Source organism: Atractosteus spatula, chromosome 1, assembly GCF_055471065.1.
Source record: "Atractosteus spatula isolate fAtrSpa1 chromosome 1, fAtrSpa1.hap1, whole genome shotgun sequence".
Lineage (NCBI taxonomy): Eukaryota > Metazoa > Chordata > Actinopteri > Semionotiformes > Lepisosteidae > Atractosteus > Atractosteus spatula.
The window spans coordinates 22,566,100-22,582,587 of record NC_142706.1 but is presented as its reverse complement, the minus strand read 5'-3'; the positions used below and the strand labels follow the sequence as shown (position 1 = coordinate 22,582,587).

Sequence of the window (16,488 nt, the reverse complement as noted above, 5' to 3'; positions counted from 1 at the left end):
TATTTTAAAAATATTTTTGTAATGTTTTTCCCAAAGATCCCAAAGTGTTTCATATACAGGAAGGGCCTGTTCTATTGTTTTTTTCACTCCCATCAATTTTTGGTGGTGGGTGTGCCCCTAAATTGGGTCTCTCTGGATTTGTTGAAGAGAGCAGTCCGGTTTTAAATTCTGGTACAGGACATCTAGAGAGCGTGTGTGGAAGAGAGGTGTAAGAAGAAGAAATGACGAAACCGCGAGACTTATTGGATTTGTTTTCTTAGTTGTGGTGTAAAGTTGGGTTTGTTGTGGCTTCCGTGTTTTTTTTTCTGTTATAGCTTAGTTTTGATAGAGTTAGACCAGTGGTTCTCAAACTATGGTACGTGTACCAGTTGTGGTATGCCAAATGACCCTGGAACTTTGTTGTGTGCACTAAAAAATTGGGACGGGTTTTTTACGCAGCTTACATGCTACGATACAGCACGCGCTAAAACTTGAGTGGACACGAGCTAAAATGTTATTTTATACCATTGTATATGAATGCGTGCTACTAACGAAAGCGGCCAATTGTATTTTAAAAAAGTTATCTCCAGCAAATAGGGAGGTAGGAGAATGTGCGTGATTTTGGAACAATGCCAATGTTCTAAGCACAGGAAAGCATAAAAATGCGTACTACGAACGCTAGCAGTCTTGTGAGCACAGGAAAGCATGATAGATAACAGAAAAATATTTAAGAACTGTTGTAGGTTAATTTGAGAAAAATACACTGAGCATCTCTGTGTTTCGCTCCCATGCACATGAAATAAAAACTTATAACTTCTGAGATGGACTTCTAAAATGGAAACGGGGAAAAATGCAAGCTTGTGGGTTGCTAAAGCAGGTAAGCCCCACACTGCATGTGAAGAACTTTGTTTACCATTGGCAAAAGAGCTGAGATGTATTATGTGTGGAGAAAAAGCTGCTAAACAGCTCAACCTTCTGCCCCCCCCGAAAGACACAGTCACTCATAGAATTATTGGTATGGCGGATGATGTCAAAAGTACGGTGGTAGAGCACGTTAAGATGAGCAGATGCTTTTCACTGCATTTAGATGACTCTGTAAATGTCGTTGATATGGCCAATTTGCTCGTTTACGTTAGATACGAGTTTGAGGGCATGTCTCATGAGGACTTTTCTGTTCTGTAAGCCGCTACCAACAGGAACTACAGGAGAGCACATATTTCAGCTTCTGAATGAATTTATCAAAGAGAATGGCATCAACTTGATAAAATGTGTCGGAGTTTGTACAGACGGTACTAGTGTGACGACAAGCCGACACAGTGGTGTAGTTGCACGAATTAGAGAGGGTACTCCAGATATGAAGTGGACGCACTGCAGCATCCACCGCAAGGCCTTTGCCATCAAGAAAATGCCTGATCATTTAATATCTGTTAGACTCTGTTGTGAATTGTATCAAGGCTTGACCAATGAATTCACATCTGCTTTGCTCGACTAAACGGCCTCACCACTCACTGTAATGGTGCTTTTTTATTATTTATTTTTAATTGTTGTTCCTATTGTCATTCTGTAAAGAGCTTTGAGAAGCCACCTTTAAAGGCGCTATATCAAATAAAGTTTATTATTATAATATTTATTATATGTGTATGCGAGTGTATGCACACACGCATGCTCATGTTGGTCATTGAGATTTTCTGGGGTTCCTTTGAGAAGATGACTTGTAGGTGGTATTTGGATGCTTTGGTTTGATCAGGGGTGGTACTTGGTCCAAAAAGTTTGAGAACTACTGGAGTAGACAGATAGCTTGTGGAAGACTTTGCTTTGGTTTTGCCACCTCTTTCTCAGGAGACAGGTTTAAAGGGTATTGGGCTGTAGAATAGTGTAATTAGTAGTGTTTTTTTTGTTTGTGTATTTCCATCCGTTAAACCCTGGCTCATGTGTTAGTCCCCATTCACCCCTAGACTGAGTCATATTGGGGACATAACAGGAACCCACTTAAATGTAATAAATACCCAGGTGATACAGCTGACATATGTCAGCAGTTCCTTTACACAAGAGATTTGATGGAGAAAAGTGAAATGACTTCACCAATTGAATTAAAGTGTAGAATTTAAGTTGGATTGTACGAGATCAAAATTGAATTTAGCAAGGATAGTGGGATACCATCCACCCACTCTTTATTAGACATATAATTACCAAGTAGTCAGGACATGGTTTAATGCATCTGAAGGACTGTGCATTTAGTAGTACATTGTCCCTAGTCGGGGCACTGTTGCACTTACTTAGAACCTTTGGTCCCAAGGGCAAATGCCACCTGCAGGTTTACCACCCCTTTTCCAGCTGCAACATGGGCTTCTTTAGATGTTCAAAGGGCTTTCTTGATGAAATTCACAACATAAATTAACATCATTTAAATCTTTTGACCCAGTTCTTTTGATGCAAGTGCTTCTGTGCTTAACACAAAAGGTTGACACAATGTTGGGTGCAACCTGCTTAATTCACTCTACTACTCAACATTTACTGCACAGCATATGCCTTGCCAAGTCAGCTGGTACATCACTTGGTACAATTGGGACATTGCTTTTAGTGTTATGTGTTGACTACTTCAGGAACTTCTCCTCAAGTTGTTTATGACAGTATGAAACATCTGATTATTGTTTTACAAATATATCAAACATGAGCTTGATTCCCCATTTCTACAGTTTTGATTAACCTATAGTGAATAAGTGGAACTGATTGGCACTCCAAGTCACCCAATCAGTTAATCATTTGTCTTGAAACATTACTGCAAAAGAATGGTATACTTTTTGGCTTTATTGCTCCTTTGCTGGCAGCAAGAAGAATCAAAGACCGCTTGAAAGTATGTAACTTCTTACATTTGGCAATGTGTTGTGACATAAGATACCACGTCTACATAGGACTCTTACGCTTCCTGTCATCGTCTGTGGATGTTCGCTTAAATTTGTCAATCTGGTTTCCCAAATAAGTTTGAGCACTCATTTCAAACATTCAATAGGTGAGCTCCTTCAGAAAAAATATACATTTGGGTGTTAGTTTTATCTTGATTTTAAATCCAAAACACAAGTCATTGTCACTGAAAGAGATTTTGGCAAACTCTTTTGACTGCTTTGAAATTTATTGTGTTTCCCTTCTATTGTTGATAACAAATTCCATTTTTACAGGGTTGTGTGACAGACAATCACCATTTGCTAGTTTGTGTTTGTAGCTCAGAGTTCAACTTACACATGTAGCCCACTTAAGATAATTTGGTGCCAGTGAATGGTATTTCAAATCCCATTTAAGAATATTTTATATGTAATTCTACTGTAAAGATACAAGCAGGACATATTGTGATATTTATATGGTCTGTGGTATTCTAGGGTCTTTATATTACACTGATCCTGTGAACCCCCTACATTACCAAGAAGTACCACTAAGGGCTTCTGAATACCCATTTGAGAACCTCTGGCTTAAATGATACAACAACTAACATTACAAGTCAAGATTTATTTACCCAGGTCCCGAAGTGATTATATGTTTGTTACTGGAGCTCCTGAGGACTCAGTGGAATTATTAATTTTAGGTACAGATGAACTGATTAGGATCAAAAATATCCCAGAATGTCTAACTGAACAAATTTGTATTATGAATTCAATAAGTGTCAATAATGCAACTACAAGTTCATTTGAAACAAAAACAGGGAAGGTTAAAGGACATTGAATTAAGTAATCCTTTCTGTACATCTCCCTTTGGAAATGGATCAGGATTTCCTACATATATTACACTTTGAGATAAAGTAAAAAATATTTGTAAAGCAATCAGCAAAAGTAAAAACAGTGCCTTCCAAAGGAAGTAACTTTTAAAAAGAATAATTTGAAGGGTTTTGCTAAAGCAGTGAATACAACCTTCAAACTGTGTGTCTTTTTGACTGCCAATCCAATTGCTTGCTTTATACTTCTGATTTTTTTATTTCTCCTTTTTTAGACCCGCTACAGAGTGGATGAAAGGGAACTACTGTTTTTGCTCACTGGTTTTCCGCACATTTTGTTGTTGGTTTTGTAATAAGGCACGTGGGGTTTCTACTTTGCAATGAAAAGATTCCATGTGACAAGTAATCCCTTCTTGTGATCCTTCACTGGGGTAAGCTAACAACAGCCTCAGTTTTCTAAGATCCCCCCTCCCCCCCATGAAAAAACCTCCTAACTACAATACTAGAAGGAACAAGTAAAAGGTTTATTCCATGCTGAAAAAAACAAGAAAGCAAACACGTTTCGGCTGTGGAGCCTTGAAGGTAGCATTTTCCCATAGGGTTGATGCTCTGTGCTGGCAATACTTTTGCCTTGCATGGATTGTTAAATTAATAAATTAAAAATAGAGCTTCAGTATACCACCCTTAAATTGTCTAAAATGGAAGACTTCTCTCGGATTCCTATTACAAAGGTCCTAGATAATGAGACATCAAACTTGTCACAGCCAGTGGACACGAGTGAGGGGCACTCGGTCTTCTCACAGATGGAGCACAACATTGTTGCAGCTTATTTAATTACCGCAGGTAAAGCCATTGTTTCTCTTAAGAAGCCATTTAACTTAAATCATGGAAAATGGTGTGTAGACATACATTGTTTTCTATTGCATTCTATGTATTTTAAAAATATCTGTCAATATTAACTACGTATTAGGAGGACAGATTTTTATAAACAACAATTCAATAAACAATTAAGTTCATTCAATAAATTTAAAAGAATATAGGTTTTATTGTATTGAAATAGGTTAAATAATTTTGGCTAACGTCTGTATATATTTGAAATTTTTGCTATGTTATTTAGTATTTCCTTACCACAAAATGCCATTATTATTTATCTGGCAATTAAGAATTATTACTTTAGTTTATCTTAAAATCTGGCATTTTGATTGATTAATTTGTTTAATGTCAAGTATGAAAGTAAAAACTGCAAAATACATTTCTGATAATTCTTTCTACTGGGTTATTGAAAGACTTTTTTACTCTATACTCTATATATAAATTAATTTAGAATGTTTTCACCATACAATATCTAATAATGTTGGTTTTATAAAGTTATTCTCTTTGATTTCAACATTATTAAAGAAATGTCATTATCTCTGAGGAATAAGCCTCTATTTGATCATAAGCACAAAAGTAAGTTTTAAAGCTTTTGTTAGTTTGCATTTTACAATTGAATGAGCTTCCCTTGGGTTTGAAAATAAATGTTTCATCCTTTTTTTGATTGCTTGAATTTCAGAAAGAAAAATTCAATATTTTCCTTATTATTGCACAATAAAATTTATCTTTTTTGTAAAGATAGCACAAGACTCTGCAATATTTGTCAATGTTCATTTGTGCGCTTGTATGAGTTGGACATTAATTCAACTTTGTGTCAATCGAGGAGAACACTTGATTTAAAAAATGAGAGTTGCATCTGAGTTCTTGTCATTTCACTATTGTTCATTTACATTTATTATGTTCTGCACTCAGGGGTCATAAGCCTACTGAGCAACTTTGTAGTGTTAGCTATGTTTGTGAAGTTTAAGGAGCTGCGAACTGCCACCAACGCCATCATTATCAACCTTGCTTTCACTGACATTGGTGTCAGTGGCATTGGCTATCCAATGTCTGCAGCCTCTGACATCCATGGAAGCTGGAAGTTTGGATACAATGGTTGTCAGGTCAGTAGACTCAAATTTAATAAAATATTTGAGGAACTAAAATATCAACATCAAATAGCTCCTAGCAAATGAGCGCTGTATTTTTTATATTTTCCAACATGACTTGCTAAGGTCAATGCTTGTGTCCTTCTTGTTTTTCATATGTAGCATCCTTAAAAAAGAAATTTGAGAGTTGGGCTCAGAAAACACAATTACCAAAATTATTTCTATAGATGTGTTTAAGGAAATGTGTGATAATGCAAGAAATATCTGCAAACTGGAAAGCTCCCATCGAATAACACTGTAAATTTGCTAAAATTTGCTCATGAGTGGGATTCATATTTTGATTTACTCTATGCTGAAACTGAAGAAAAGCTGAAAATTCTGATACATGCCTTCTTTTTATTGAATGGAGCAAATAGCCCCAGTCACTAGTTAAACATTTAAGAGATTAAATGTTGCAACATATACAGTACCTTCAGACAAACAGAACAAACCTAAATGCTTGGTTAGATTAGTTTAGTTTAGTCTCCAAGGCCCTTACAAGCGCAGAAATCAGAATTTGATTTTTTTGTGCACCTTTTTTTAAATCATCCCTTTTCTTTTTATATATAGAATATTCACTTACGGGATCTTACATAACAGCAGAAATTGAATAACCTTTTTACATAAAAGTTCATCACGTAACAAAACTATTAGGGCTTCAGGATTTTACTCCTGTTCCAGTAAAATGACATTGTATCTCAAATAATGATCCAATTAAAACAGATTAAAAAACAAAAATAAATACAGAATTAAAATGTATAATAAGATATCATTCCACTTTTGTTGGCTATGTATAAAAATAAAATTTCACAAATTAAAATACAAATCTGTACCGCTTAAATGACAATTAAACCAAAGTACTTGGTAAAAACATGCAGAATACCCTTGGTCAAATAACTAAAACTAGAATGAAATGTTATGACAAATGAAGACAGAAGTAATAAATAATACTCTCTGCCTTGTAGCAATTTTCCATTCATGACTGCTATGCATTAATTGTCTATGATTGCTACAAAATAATATAATAAAGAGATAATAAAATCTCTGACTCAGGAATATCTAACTGAAAATGTTGACCCACCCAAACCAGCTAATTCCATAGCAATACTGTATATGCTTTGGTCTTACTGAATAATTTCTTGGTATACTGAATAGAAAGCCACAGTAATTATCAGGTTTATGGCTCGGCAAGTAAGGTGATTGGGTGGATTTAAAATAAGAGCAACTGGCAATTCCATGTTGCATAAAATATTTAAATAATATATTTACTATATAAATATATTTTCTTTCTTACAAAATCTGGAATATTCTTTAAATTGTTAGCAATATTGACAATGCTAAATTAAAAGGTGTAGATCTGACACAATATCTAGCAATTATTGGTCTTAACCTATTCTAACTAAACAAAACTGAACTAGCACAGAACTCATCATCACATAATTGTCCCTTTACTCAATAAATATAATCTGTGGTAGCTCTACCAATTATCAATACAGAATTGTTATGTTCATGATAGCTGAATCTATATGAATCCACAGGAAAACTATGTAGGTGATTTCCAGCTTAGCTAACGTACAGTATTTTGAAAAGCGTTAATGACCAACTATTGGGCTCCTCTTGGCAGTCTTGTAATAAGCATTTTTTTTCTTTATTCAGTTGGACAGTGTGGTGTGACATGAACAATTTTCTTCTCTAAGTGTATCTTTCTGGAAAGATGAGCATTAGCATTGAAAACCAAGTGTACATTTTGAGACTGTAAATATAAACCATATGAAAAACGGTATCTTTCTTAGGCACACCATAATACATAATGGCCCTGTGGTTAGTGGTCCATATTATACGTGTAAACAAATGTTTATTATTATTTTAAAGACTTGCAGAAAAATCATTCAAAATTTTCTTCTTGACAAACATAAAAAAACATGACTGTGTTCCACTATGATAAGGATGATATACAGTAGCGTTTATAGTAGCATAGATTTCTGCATTTTTGACTATATTTGAGTGAAGAATGTGCATTAGAATGTGCAGGTATTATGTGTTCTTTGGTTACTCTTCAATGTTACCTTTTTTACTCAATGTATTTTAGAATTTTCCCTTTTTTCAATAAACTATTAACATATTAAGCACAATTTTTTTAATGACTGGATATTGAAGAACACTAAAAGGGGAACTGTAGCCCCATTTCTCAGACTTGTTATTTTATCTCAGTAACAAAATAAATGTATTGACGGCACTGAAAAAATTGCCAAATTCTGAATTAAGCACAAAATTGTGAACTTTGTGAAAGTACTGTATAGTCTCCATGTTGCTGTAAAACACTGGTCTCACCACAGGTGAGAGTGAGAGTTCGTGAGAATTGTGATGTGAAGTGCTGCTCACTAGTCACTGTAATCACTAATGTAATGTGATGTATAAGTGAATAAATATAAAAGTAGCTTTGCAGTTCCCCTTTTTTCTACTTTTTACATTAACTACATGAGTGGAATGACCTATTTGAATTGAATGACCTGTTTGTGAATATGAATAAATAAAGCTTTATTCCATACTGAAAAGAAATTAAATGAGACAGAACATTTATACTGTGGAGCCTTCTTCAAGTGTGAACACCTTTACGTATTTCTTTGCAGCCTAAGCATGCTGACGCAGCTACCTGCTTTAAACTATTTGTGAATAGGCCTATTTACTTATACTCCATTTTTCTAAAGCTCTGGGTATCCACAAAGCTTTATAAATAGTACAATAACTCATGTTGGCATTCTTGTAAGTGCCAACATTTAATCAATAACATGTCTTTTTTCCCCTAGATATATGCTGCACTAAATATCTTCTTTGGGATGGCAAGCATTGGACTACTGACTGTGGTTGCCATTGACCGTTACCTCACCATATGCAGACCTGATATAGGTATTCCTGTGGTTCACTTTACACATGTATTTTCAATGCGCATTAATATAACCAAAAATAGTCCAAATAAATGTTAGATTATTTAAAACTGACACAGATAACATGTATAATCATTTGTCCTCATTAATCGAAATTAACAGCATCATCCTTATCATCATCAACATGCTTACAGAATTCATGGACAAGAGGAACCATCATGGATTGTAGGAATGAAGCCTATTACAAACAGAATGTTCAGGGAAATGGAACCGAAAACATGAATTCATGGGGACAACAGTTTTGTTTTGTTGTCTTTGGTCTGGCTGGCATTTTGGCTGAGTTCAGGACCTGTTCCTTTGAAAACCTGTGAGCTTTTTGAATCATCGAGACTATTCAAGACAGGGTCTGTTCATCTATGTCCACAATCATCTATACAAAGAAGGCAAGAATTTTACGAATGCTTCCTAGTCAGAAATACACATTTATGTAATGTACTCTATCATTTCTCCTACAGCATTTGTGATAACGAGATATTGTGAATTTGGATTATTATGACACTTTTATTTTTCAGGCATTTTTCAGCTCACAGATATCCAGTTATTGACCATACAGTAGCTCAGATTAATACATTGTTTCTTATTTTTGCATTATATGGAAGATGCACTATCTTTATGTCATTACAGATTTATTTAAGATCTATATTGTCTATTATTTCATCATTATAGTTTATTTAGTTTTAAGTAACATCTGTTTTTATGTGCCTGCTGTGTTAACCTGTTTAAAAAAAATGTTTTACTTTTTATTGTAAGTGTACTAATGACATTAATTTTGGACTCCAGTGATTTAAGCACATATATCTGGATGCCAATGTGCTAAACAGAAGTTGAGTCAATTCTCACATAATCATGAAAGAAGTTCTGGCCCTAAATTCAAGCCTTTAATCTCCTTGTAGTGCTTGGAACTTTGTGTTCACTCGACCCATATCCAGCACATAATTTCTTTACTTCTGCAAAACATTGTGGAGACAAAATAATGTGTAAAAAATTATTTTTTAAGGTTCACACATCTTAAATTAATTATAAAGATTTACTGATATTAATTTTGAGTGATATTGTAAATCCCAATGTCCCAGAAAAAAGAATACTTGTGTAGCTTAAATCATGTGTTTTCAATTCAATGTCCCTTTATTTAGCCAAAATTGTGCTAAAACTTGTTCTTATTTAGCCAAAATAGTTTTCTAGTAAATGTTTTCTGTTTTTTGGTGAGACTCCTAACTCTTTTCATATTTTTTTCTTTTTCCAAAAGGACAGCAAATGACCAGTCGCACCTATGCTAGCCTAATTGGTGCTGCCTGGATCAATGCCATTTTCTGGTCCACTATGCCCATTTTAGGTTGGGCAAGCTATGCACCTGATCCTACTGGAGCAACATGCACTGTAAACTGGAGAAACAATGATTCGTGAGTGTATTTCAATTTTTCCATTTGCTGTGGGAAACTGGATACTTTCAGTGTTCTAAGTTAACTTCACCTAGTACTTAACTACTGTAAGTAAAACATCATTTAATTGATAAATTCAGGAGTTATTAGAAAATTCTGTTTTCTGATTATGATATTATACACTGAATTCCAGAATAGTAAAGAACTGCTTTTTATAATTTTGTATTCTGAAATGTCTTCATGAAGTATAGACGAAGTAGCCTTGTGCTTCTTTCACAGAATATCTATGTATTTACTATACACTTGTGGTAGTACAGTCATTACTAAGGTTCACAGAGAGTCTTATACTGTTTAACAGTCTCCTTCATGTTTAAATTTTTTCGCCCAATCATTAAAAATGTTATTTTTACTTCATTGCTTTGGCAGCATTGTTGAGACGTAGGTGGTTGAATTTTTGCATTATACAACATTTGTAAATATTGTACTAAGGCAATGACATAAGAGACTCAGAATGAGAAATTCCATCAATGGAGACATAAACTGTGACCTTTGCTGTACAACTAAAATATGTATAAAAAGAATGGCTATTTGTCTCTTTCTGCAAGTAGACAGTCCTTTTAAAATTAACTTACTTGAAGGGAAAACTGTCTACAACACAAGGTATTTTATTTTTCTTTTTACCTTCAAAATTGAAGTAACCATAACTTCCTTGTGTCCATATGCAGGTCATTTGTTTCTTACACCATGTCAGTGATTGCTGTGAATTTTGTGATTCCCCTATTGGTCATGTTTTACTGCTACTACAATGTGTCTCATACAATGAAAAGGTATACCAGCAGCAACTGCTTGGAGAACATCAACATGGATTGGTCAGATCAATTGGCCGTGACAAAGGTAAGGATTTTCTTATTTTATATTTACACTGGTTCCAGATAATTCAGCCTGCCATTTGTTTTCTTTTTAGTATATCCTTATTCAAAACTGGATTTGGAATAAAAGCTGCATATTTAATTACTTGTCTAGGTGTTTATAGATTTATTAGAAAACATAGCTTCAACATTTTTAATGTTAACATGTTTTGATAGCTCATGGACCTATATAATGGATGTTTTCTAGTTATATTAAATGTTGCTTGTGTTCACTGGATAAAATAGTGCATACATATTTTACATTATATAGATAATATATAAATATACTGAAAATAAAATATAAAGGAACATATAGATAACACTTGAAGAATTGCACTCCACTACGTACTGTAGCTGTACATGCAGTTTAAGTCCCTGAATATTTCCATGACTGTATCATGTTTCCTGAATTAAAGCTTAAGGTTCTCTCTTTACATTTCTCTTCTTCTCACTTTTTTCACTCCCTTCCTAGTCCTTTTGTTCATTATCAGGGCTCCCCTCTGAAAAAATGTCAGCTAGGATAAAGATCAAGTGTAATGGACTGGCACTATGTTTAATTGCTTTATGTTGAAGTTCTTACTCGTGATTGTTTTAACTACTGTAAGTAAAACATCATTTTAATAAGTTATTTTCTGCTAATTTACTAAATTTAAATATGATATTGCACACATGTCATGAATCAAACATCTTTACATTAGTATTGTATTTTTATGGTTTGTTCTTCTTAGTCTTTCTTGTTTCTGTTTATTTAAAGTAAAGACATTGTCCTGATTCCTGATGTGTCAATCCGGCTCATTTTACAGATGTCGATCGTGATGATTGTGATGTTTCTAGTGGCATGGTCGCCATATTCAATTGTGTGTCTCTGGGCTTCCTTCGGAGACCCTAAACGAATTCCTGCCCCAATGGCCATAATTGCACCCCTTTTTGCCAAGTCTTCCACCTTCTATAATCCTTGCATATATGTGATTGCCAATAAGAAGTAAGTACTTAATCCATCTGTGTTGTTTTTTTACTAAAATCAAATCTATTGTGCCACTCACATGCTTTCTGATGGTTATTTGAAAAAATATTTTTTAATACAAAAGCTACACTCTTCTCTTGATAATGTGGTGAAGTTATTCACAATAATATATGAGGTGCTAAGAGTGCTAAATCCTTGCTAACATCTTATGGTCAGCTTTAATCCCAAATGGTTTATTCACATTTAAGGTCTATTCAGGTCTGTCAAACATGGTGGTGACAGGTTCACTTTCAGATCTTGATCTATCAGGGCAAGCTTGTTGCAACAAGCTGTGGCATGCAAAATTGAGAAGACACTCTCAAGACTACTGTCCCTCTCTGGTCCCATGTAGTTGTTAGAAATGTTTTTTTTTTACATGGAGACAACGAGTTGAGTCAATCTTCTGGCATGGTTTAACAAAAGGTGTTCACTCATATTTCTTTTGCTGAGCTAATATCTACCTTATCGCTACAAGCTCAAGTAAAAATTGAGATATTTCCAGCAACAGTCAGAGTACCCTCATACAATTTAACAGATTGCATGGTGACCAGAAGATATACATGTGACTGTGTGAAATAGACTATTACAACTAGTATTAATATTGTTATAACATCAATTAATTTACAATGTTAATATTAAGCTTTAACTTTTATTGTAACTTTCAGAAATGTATCTTACTGTACAATAAAGACAGGGGAAATATAAACTAGAAAAAAGAATCAAACAAAATACATCAATATATAATCTATAGGAATTCTGTTTTAAAGAAGTCTTATTTGAAAACAGACAATTGTAACCTATGTGTATTAAATGTCTCACCTTGGGATTGAATCCAGTCTTCGAGTTAAAAGTCTATAGCCATACCCACTAAAGTACATCACGCTCTATCACTTTGTCTAGGTACTATCACCCACAGTGGTTGGGTTATTGTTGGGGGTCAAAGACATGACAAGGAGAATGCATATATTAGAGAGGCTCTAATATGAGAGAGAGATGTCCTACTGTACATGGCTTTAAAAGTCTTTTTAACTACATCTCTGTATCTTGAAGTCTACGTGAAATCTAACAAAAGGTTGGTGCAGGGATTTTAAGACAGCACTGAAATATTCTCCAGAAAAAGACTTAGTCACATCATGAGCTTCTATTGTGTGATTTGTGAACATATTAGAGTGTTTGTAAGGTGATCTTTGACAGTCTACCAAGTAGACCATTGCAAAATTGAAAACTTTGTCTTTTTGAAAACCTACAACTAATACTCTACTTAAGGCACCGACAGAACAGAATTTACTCATTCTTTTCAATTTCTTAATTTAAAATTAAGACATTTAAGGCATATATTAGAGACAGTTGTCGTGAAGAACTTAGTGACATGGCATCAATTTTATAACTGCTCAGCTGGAAATATTATTGAATCCAAAATTTAACATACAAACTCCATGCCACTGTGCTGCCCCTGTTTTATTCTTATTTATATTTAACATTAAACTTGTGACTATTGTGCACTACATACTCCTTTAAAAATATTTTTCAGGACCCCTTATTCTTATTCTTGAATAATCTCAGTGACACAACTTTGCTCCAGGCTAAAAAGATTCATCTTAAGTATTTCAGCTTTAAGTATGTCAATATATGGAAGGCCTAATCCCATGCACTGTGTTGGACCAAAGGGGATGTGAAGAGGGAAAACTCCTAATTCCATATACTTGAGAACATAAGGTTATCTTTTGAATAAGTAAATAAATGACTATTGAATAGTTAAGGAATATTTGTTTCAGGTGAGCATATTGTCATTGCTCAGGCTTATGGCTTTGATATTTTTTTCATTATGTGCCTCTATGTACAGATCTGAAATGCTTCCTAATGGAAATGTTCATATGTGAGTATACTAGAAAAGCCTTGTCTATGCTTAGACCTGACAATTGTCTACTTACAATTGGGCAGGTGACTGAAAGTGGCAAGTTGTTCTCTACAGCTTTCTGGGGAATGCAGTTGCGACAAGATCTGCTATCTTGTCTGAATGTGTCATCTTATCACAGAACATACTGTATGAGTAATTGATCATGTGATTATGAAAAATATCAATTCATTGACTATTGTTTTGGGATATTGCTCCATCTTCATAAAATAATTCACTGTAGTGCTGCTATTAACATTCACCTCAGTCTGGAAGGGTTCCATCTAAAATTTTATTTGAAGCTTTATAAAATAAAATAAAAAAGTCACTGTAGAGTATGTATTGTCTTTTACACTCAGATTGCAATACATTCCAGTGAGTCAGCAACAGTGACCAAAAATAAAGCAACAGTCTTAATTATTCCAAATAAAGCAAGGTCTTACAAAACATATGACACGGGATTTATGATTCACATGCTTAGAGTGTTTTTAAGTTTTTCAATAATAAAACGAGACAATTTAAAACAGACTCCTCCTGTGCATGTTATACTGATTAAATTATATACAGTAAAATATTCTAACATTTTATTAACATAACAATGACCTAAAATGATGTTCTTATTTTCAGTTTTATTAGAAATCAATCAATCAGAAAGATTTGCTGTATTGCTAAGAAGCTGTGCATAATCCATGGTAGTATAGATAGAAACACTATTTATGATAATGTGGTGCATCAAAGAGCCTCTTAATTTTAGAGTTAACATAAAAACAGGATATTTATCTTGTTAATTAAACTTACAAAGATTTTAATCCTAAAATAATGATGAAAGGAGTTTAAAATGTTAGTCCCTGGGCCAACTTCACTGTTCTTTTCAATAATCTGTAGTTCCTGTATTTTCAAATACCAGGAAATATCTCTTCCCAATTGTCAGTGTCTAAAATGAGATACTCTTGAAAATGATTTAGTGTACTAAACAGGTATGCATTGATGCTACTAATGAAACAGTTAAGAAAGTTAACTTTTTTTCAAAGGGTTCAGTGGTTTCTATGGTTTTATTTTTCTAAGGGATGTGAGCAAAGGCATTAATGTGTCAAATGCAGTCAAACTCTGGATTTGAATCACCGTCATAGGCAAACAACTGAGTATCTTATCTGTAGCAAATTGACTAATCTACATCAAAACATCAGTCCTTTATAAGGACGTTTTGAAAGACCTGAGATACAAGACTAATTTTATTGCTACATGTACTCAACTGCATTTAGACTTTTACAGTTCCCTCTCGCTCAGCTTTGTAGTGATCCTGCTTATAATCAGATCAAATGAAAATAATGTAAGGAAGTAGAGGTAGTCTCACAGTCCTGAGTGAGTGACATTTATTAGTCACAAGGAGGAAAATGCCAGCCATTTAAAGACATTTTAAAGGTGATCTTTTCTATAGTCATATTTACTCCCCAGTTTTGTATGTTTTTAATCTAGATTGATCACCTGTTAGTATTATTATCAGTGCAGCACAAATTATTATGATATGGCTTCTATTGTTGTACTGAGAAGAGGAAACAACAGTATTATATCAAGACTGCATGTCTATGTAATTGTAAAGAGTTGTACTGGGTCCTGTACAAGGATCCAAGCTCAGGCTGTTAGGACAAGTTGCTGACTCACTTGACAAGCCAGAAGGTACATGGCTTATAACCAGCATTCATTACATTCTCCCCCATGTCAGATAAAGGTTTAATCCCAAGATACAACATTTGCATAGGAATACACACCTATCATGATCATTCACTGAAAAGAGGGTTCAATCCATTTGGGCATCAGCTGTAATTAAGTTACCAGTCTGTGTACTAAGTGGATGTTCAAGATCTGGCCATCTGGTGTTTAGCACATGTGCGCTACATCTACTCTACATCTACTACAGCTGAAAAGAGTTGATTTAATAGACAAGTCTTTTGCCACATGATTTAATGGGTATTCAATAAAGATTGTTGTTTAAGAATCTATTTATGAAATGTTGCCAAATTATAAAGAAATATTATGGAAATGTAACTTACTGTATTAAAAATCATGGGTGACACTGTACAGGGTTAATGTTCCTGTTTTTTAATGCAGAAAGTGCTCCTTTCAAACTAACAAGATTTTTCTGGGGTTTTAGATTCAGAAGAGCAATTATGGCAATGATTCGCTGCCAAACCCGACAGGAAATCACCATCAACAATCTGATGCCAATGACAATTTCACAGCTGCCTTTAACACAGTAGGAAAAAAAGGTTATAAAAAAGAAAATGACCAGTTTGAAACATTTTGATGTAGTAAATCCTGACATAGTGCAAACATTTAATGAAACTGGCCTCAAAATATATTTGATAAATGTTAAAATAAAACGTCTAATAAATATATATTGCAGTCTAACGCACTTTTACTTGTATTGAAAGTTTAAGTTTAATTTTAAAAAGTGTAGAATAAAATTTGTTATTTTTTCAGCTGCCAAGAAATATTTTGAAAAATTTTAAATTGTGAAACAAATATTGACTTTTTGAAAATAATAAAGTTTTGGCCTTTTGTCCCAAAGAAGGCTATCAATGAAAATGCATTTATTTATGTGAAAAAATTTTCATAAGTTGTATTTATAAAAACAATGGTAAAACTTACTACATAAACTCCATTATTTTACTTTCAT

General features: G+C 33.9%; 1 protein-coding gene across 1 annotated transcript; it reads left to right on the top strand.

Moving 5' to 3' along the window:
• Window positions 1-4,371: 4,371 nt before the first annotated feature.
• On the top strand, window positions 4,372-16,069 carry rrh (retinal pigment epithelium-derived rhodopsin homolog). Its single transcript, XM_088919083.1, has 7 exons — window positions 4,372-4,525; window positions 5,468-5,658; window positions 8,490-8,589; window positions 9,874-10,027; window positions 10,732-10,900; window positions 11,718-11,896; window positions 15,964-16,069. The coding sequence occupies exons 1-7, from the start codon at window positions 4,381-4,383 to the stop codon at window positions 16,067-16,069; spliced, it is 1,044 nt and encodes a 347-aa protein (XP_088775209.1). The 5' UTR covers window positions 4,372-4,380.
• Window positions 16,070-16,488: the final 419 nt, after the last annotated feature.

Excerpts from the sequence above, each read along its gene's own strand:
- rrh (XM_088919083.1), top strand. The coding sequence starts at position 4,381 with ATGGAAGACTTCTCTCGGATTCCTATTACAAAGGTCCTAGATAATGAG. Across the intron at positions 4,526-5,467 it reads AGCTTATTTAATTACCGCAG|GGGTCATAAGCCTACTGAGC; the intron begins GTAAAGCCATTG and ends TTCTGCACTCAG. Across the intron at positions 5,659-8,489 it reads TTGGATACAATGGTTGTCAG|ATATATGCTGCACTAAATAT; the intron begins GTCAGTAGACTC and ends TTTTTCCCCTAG.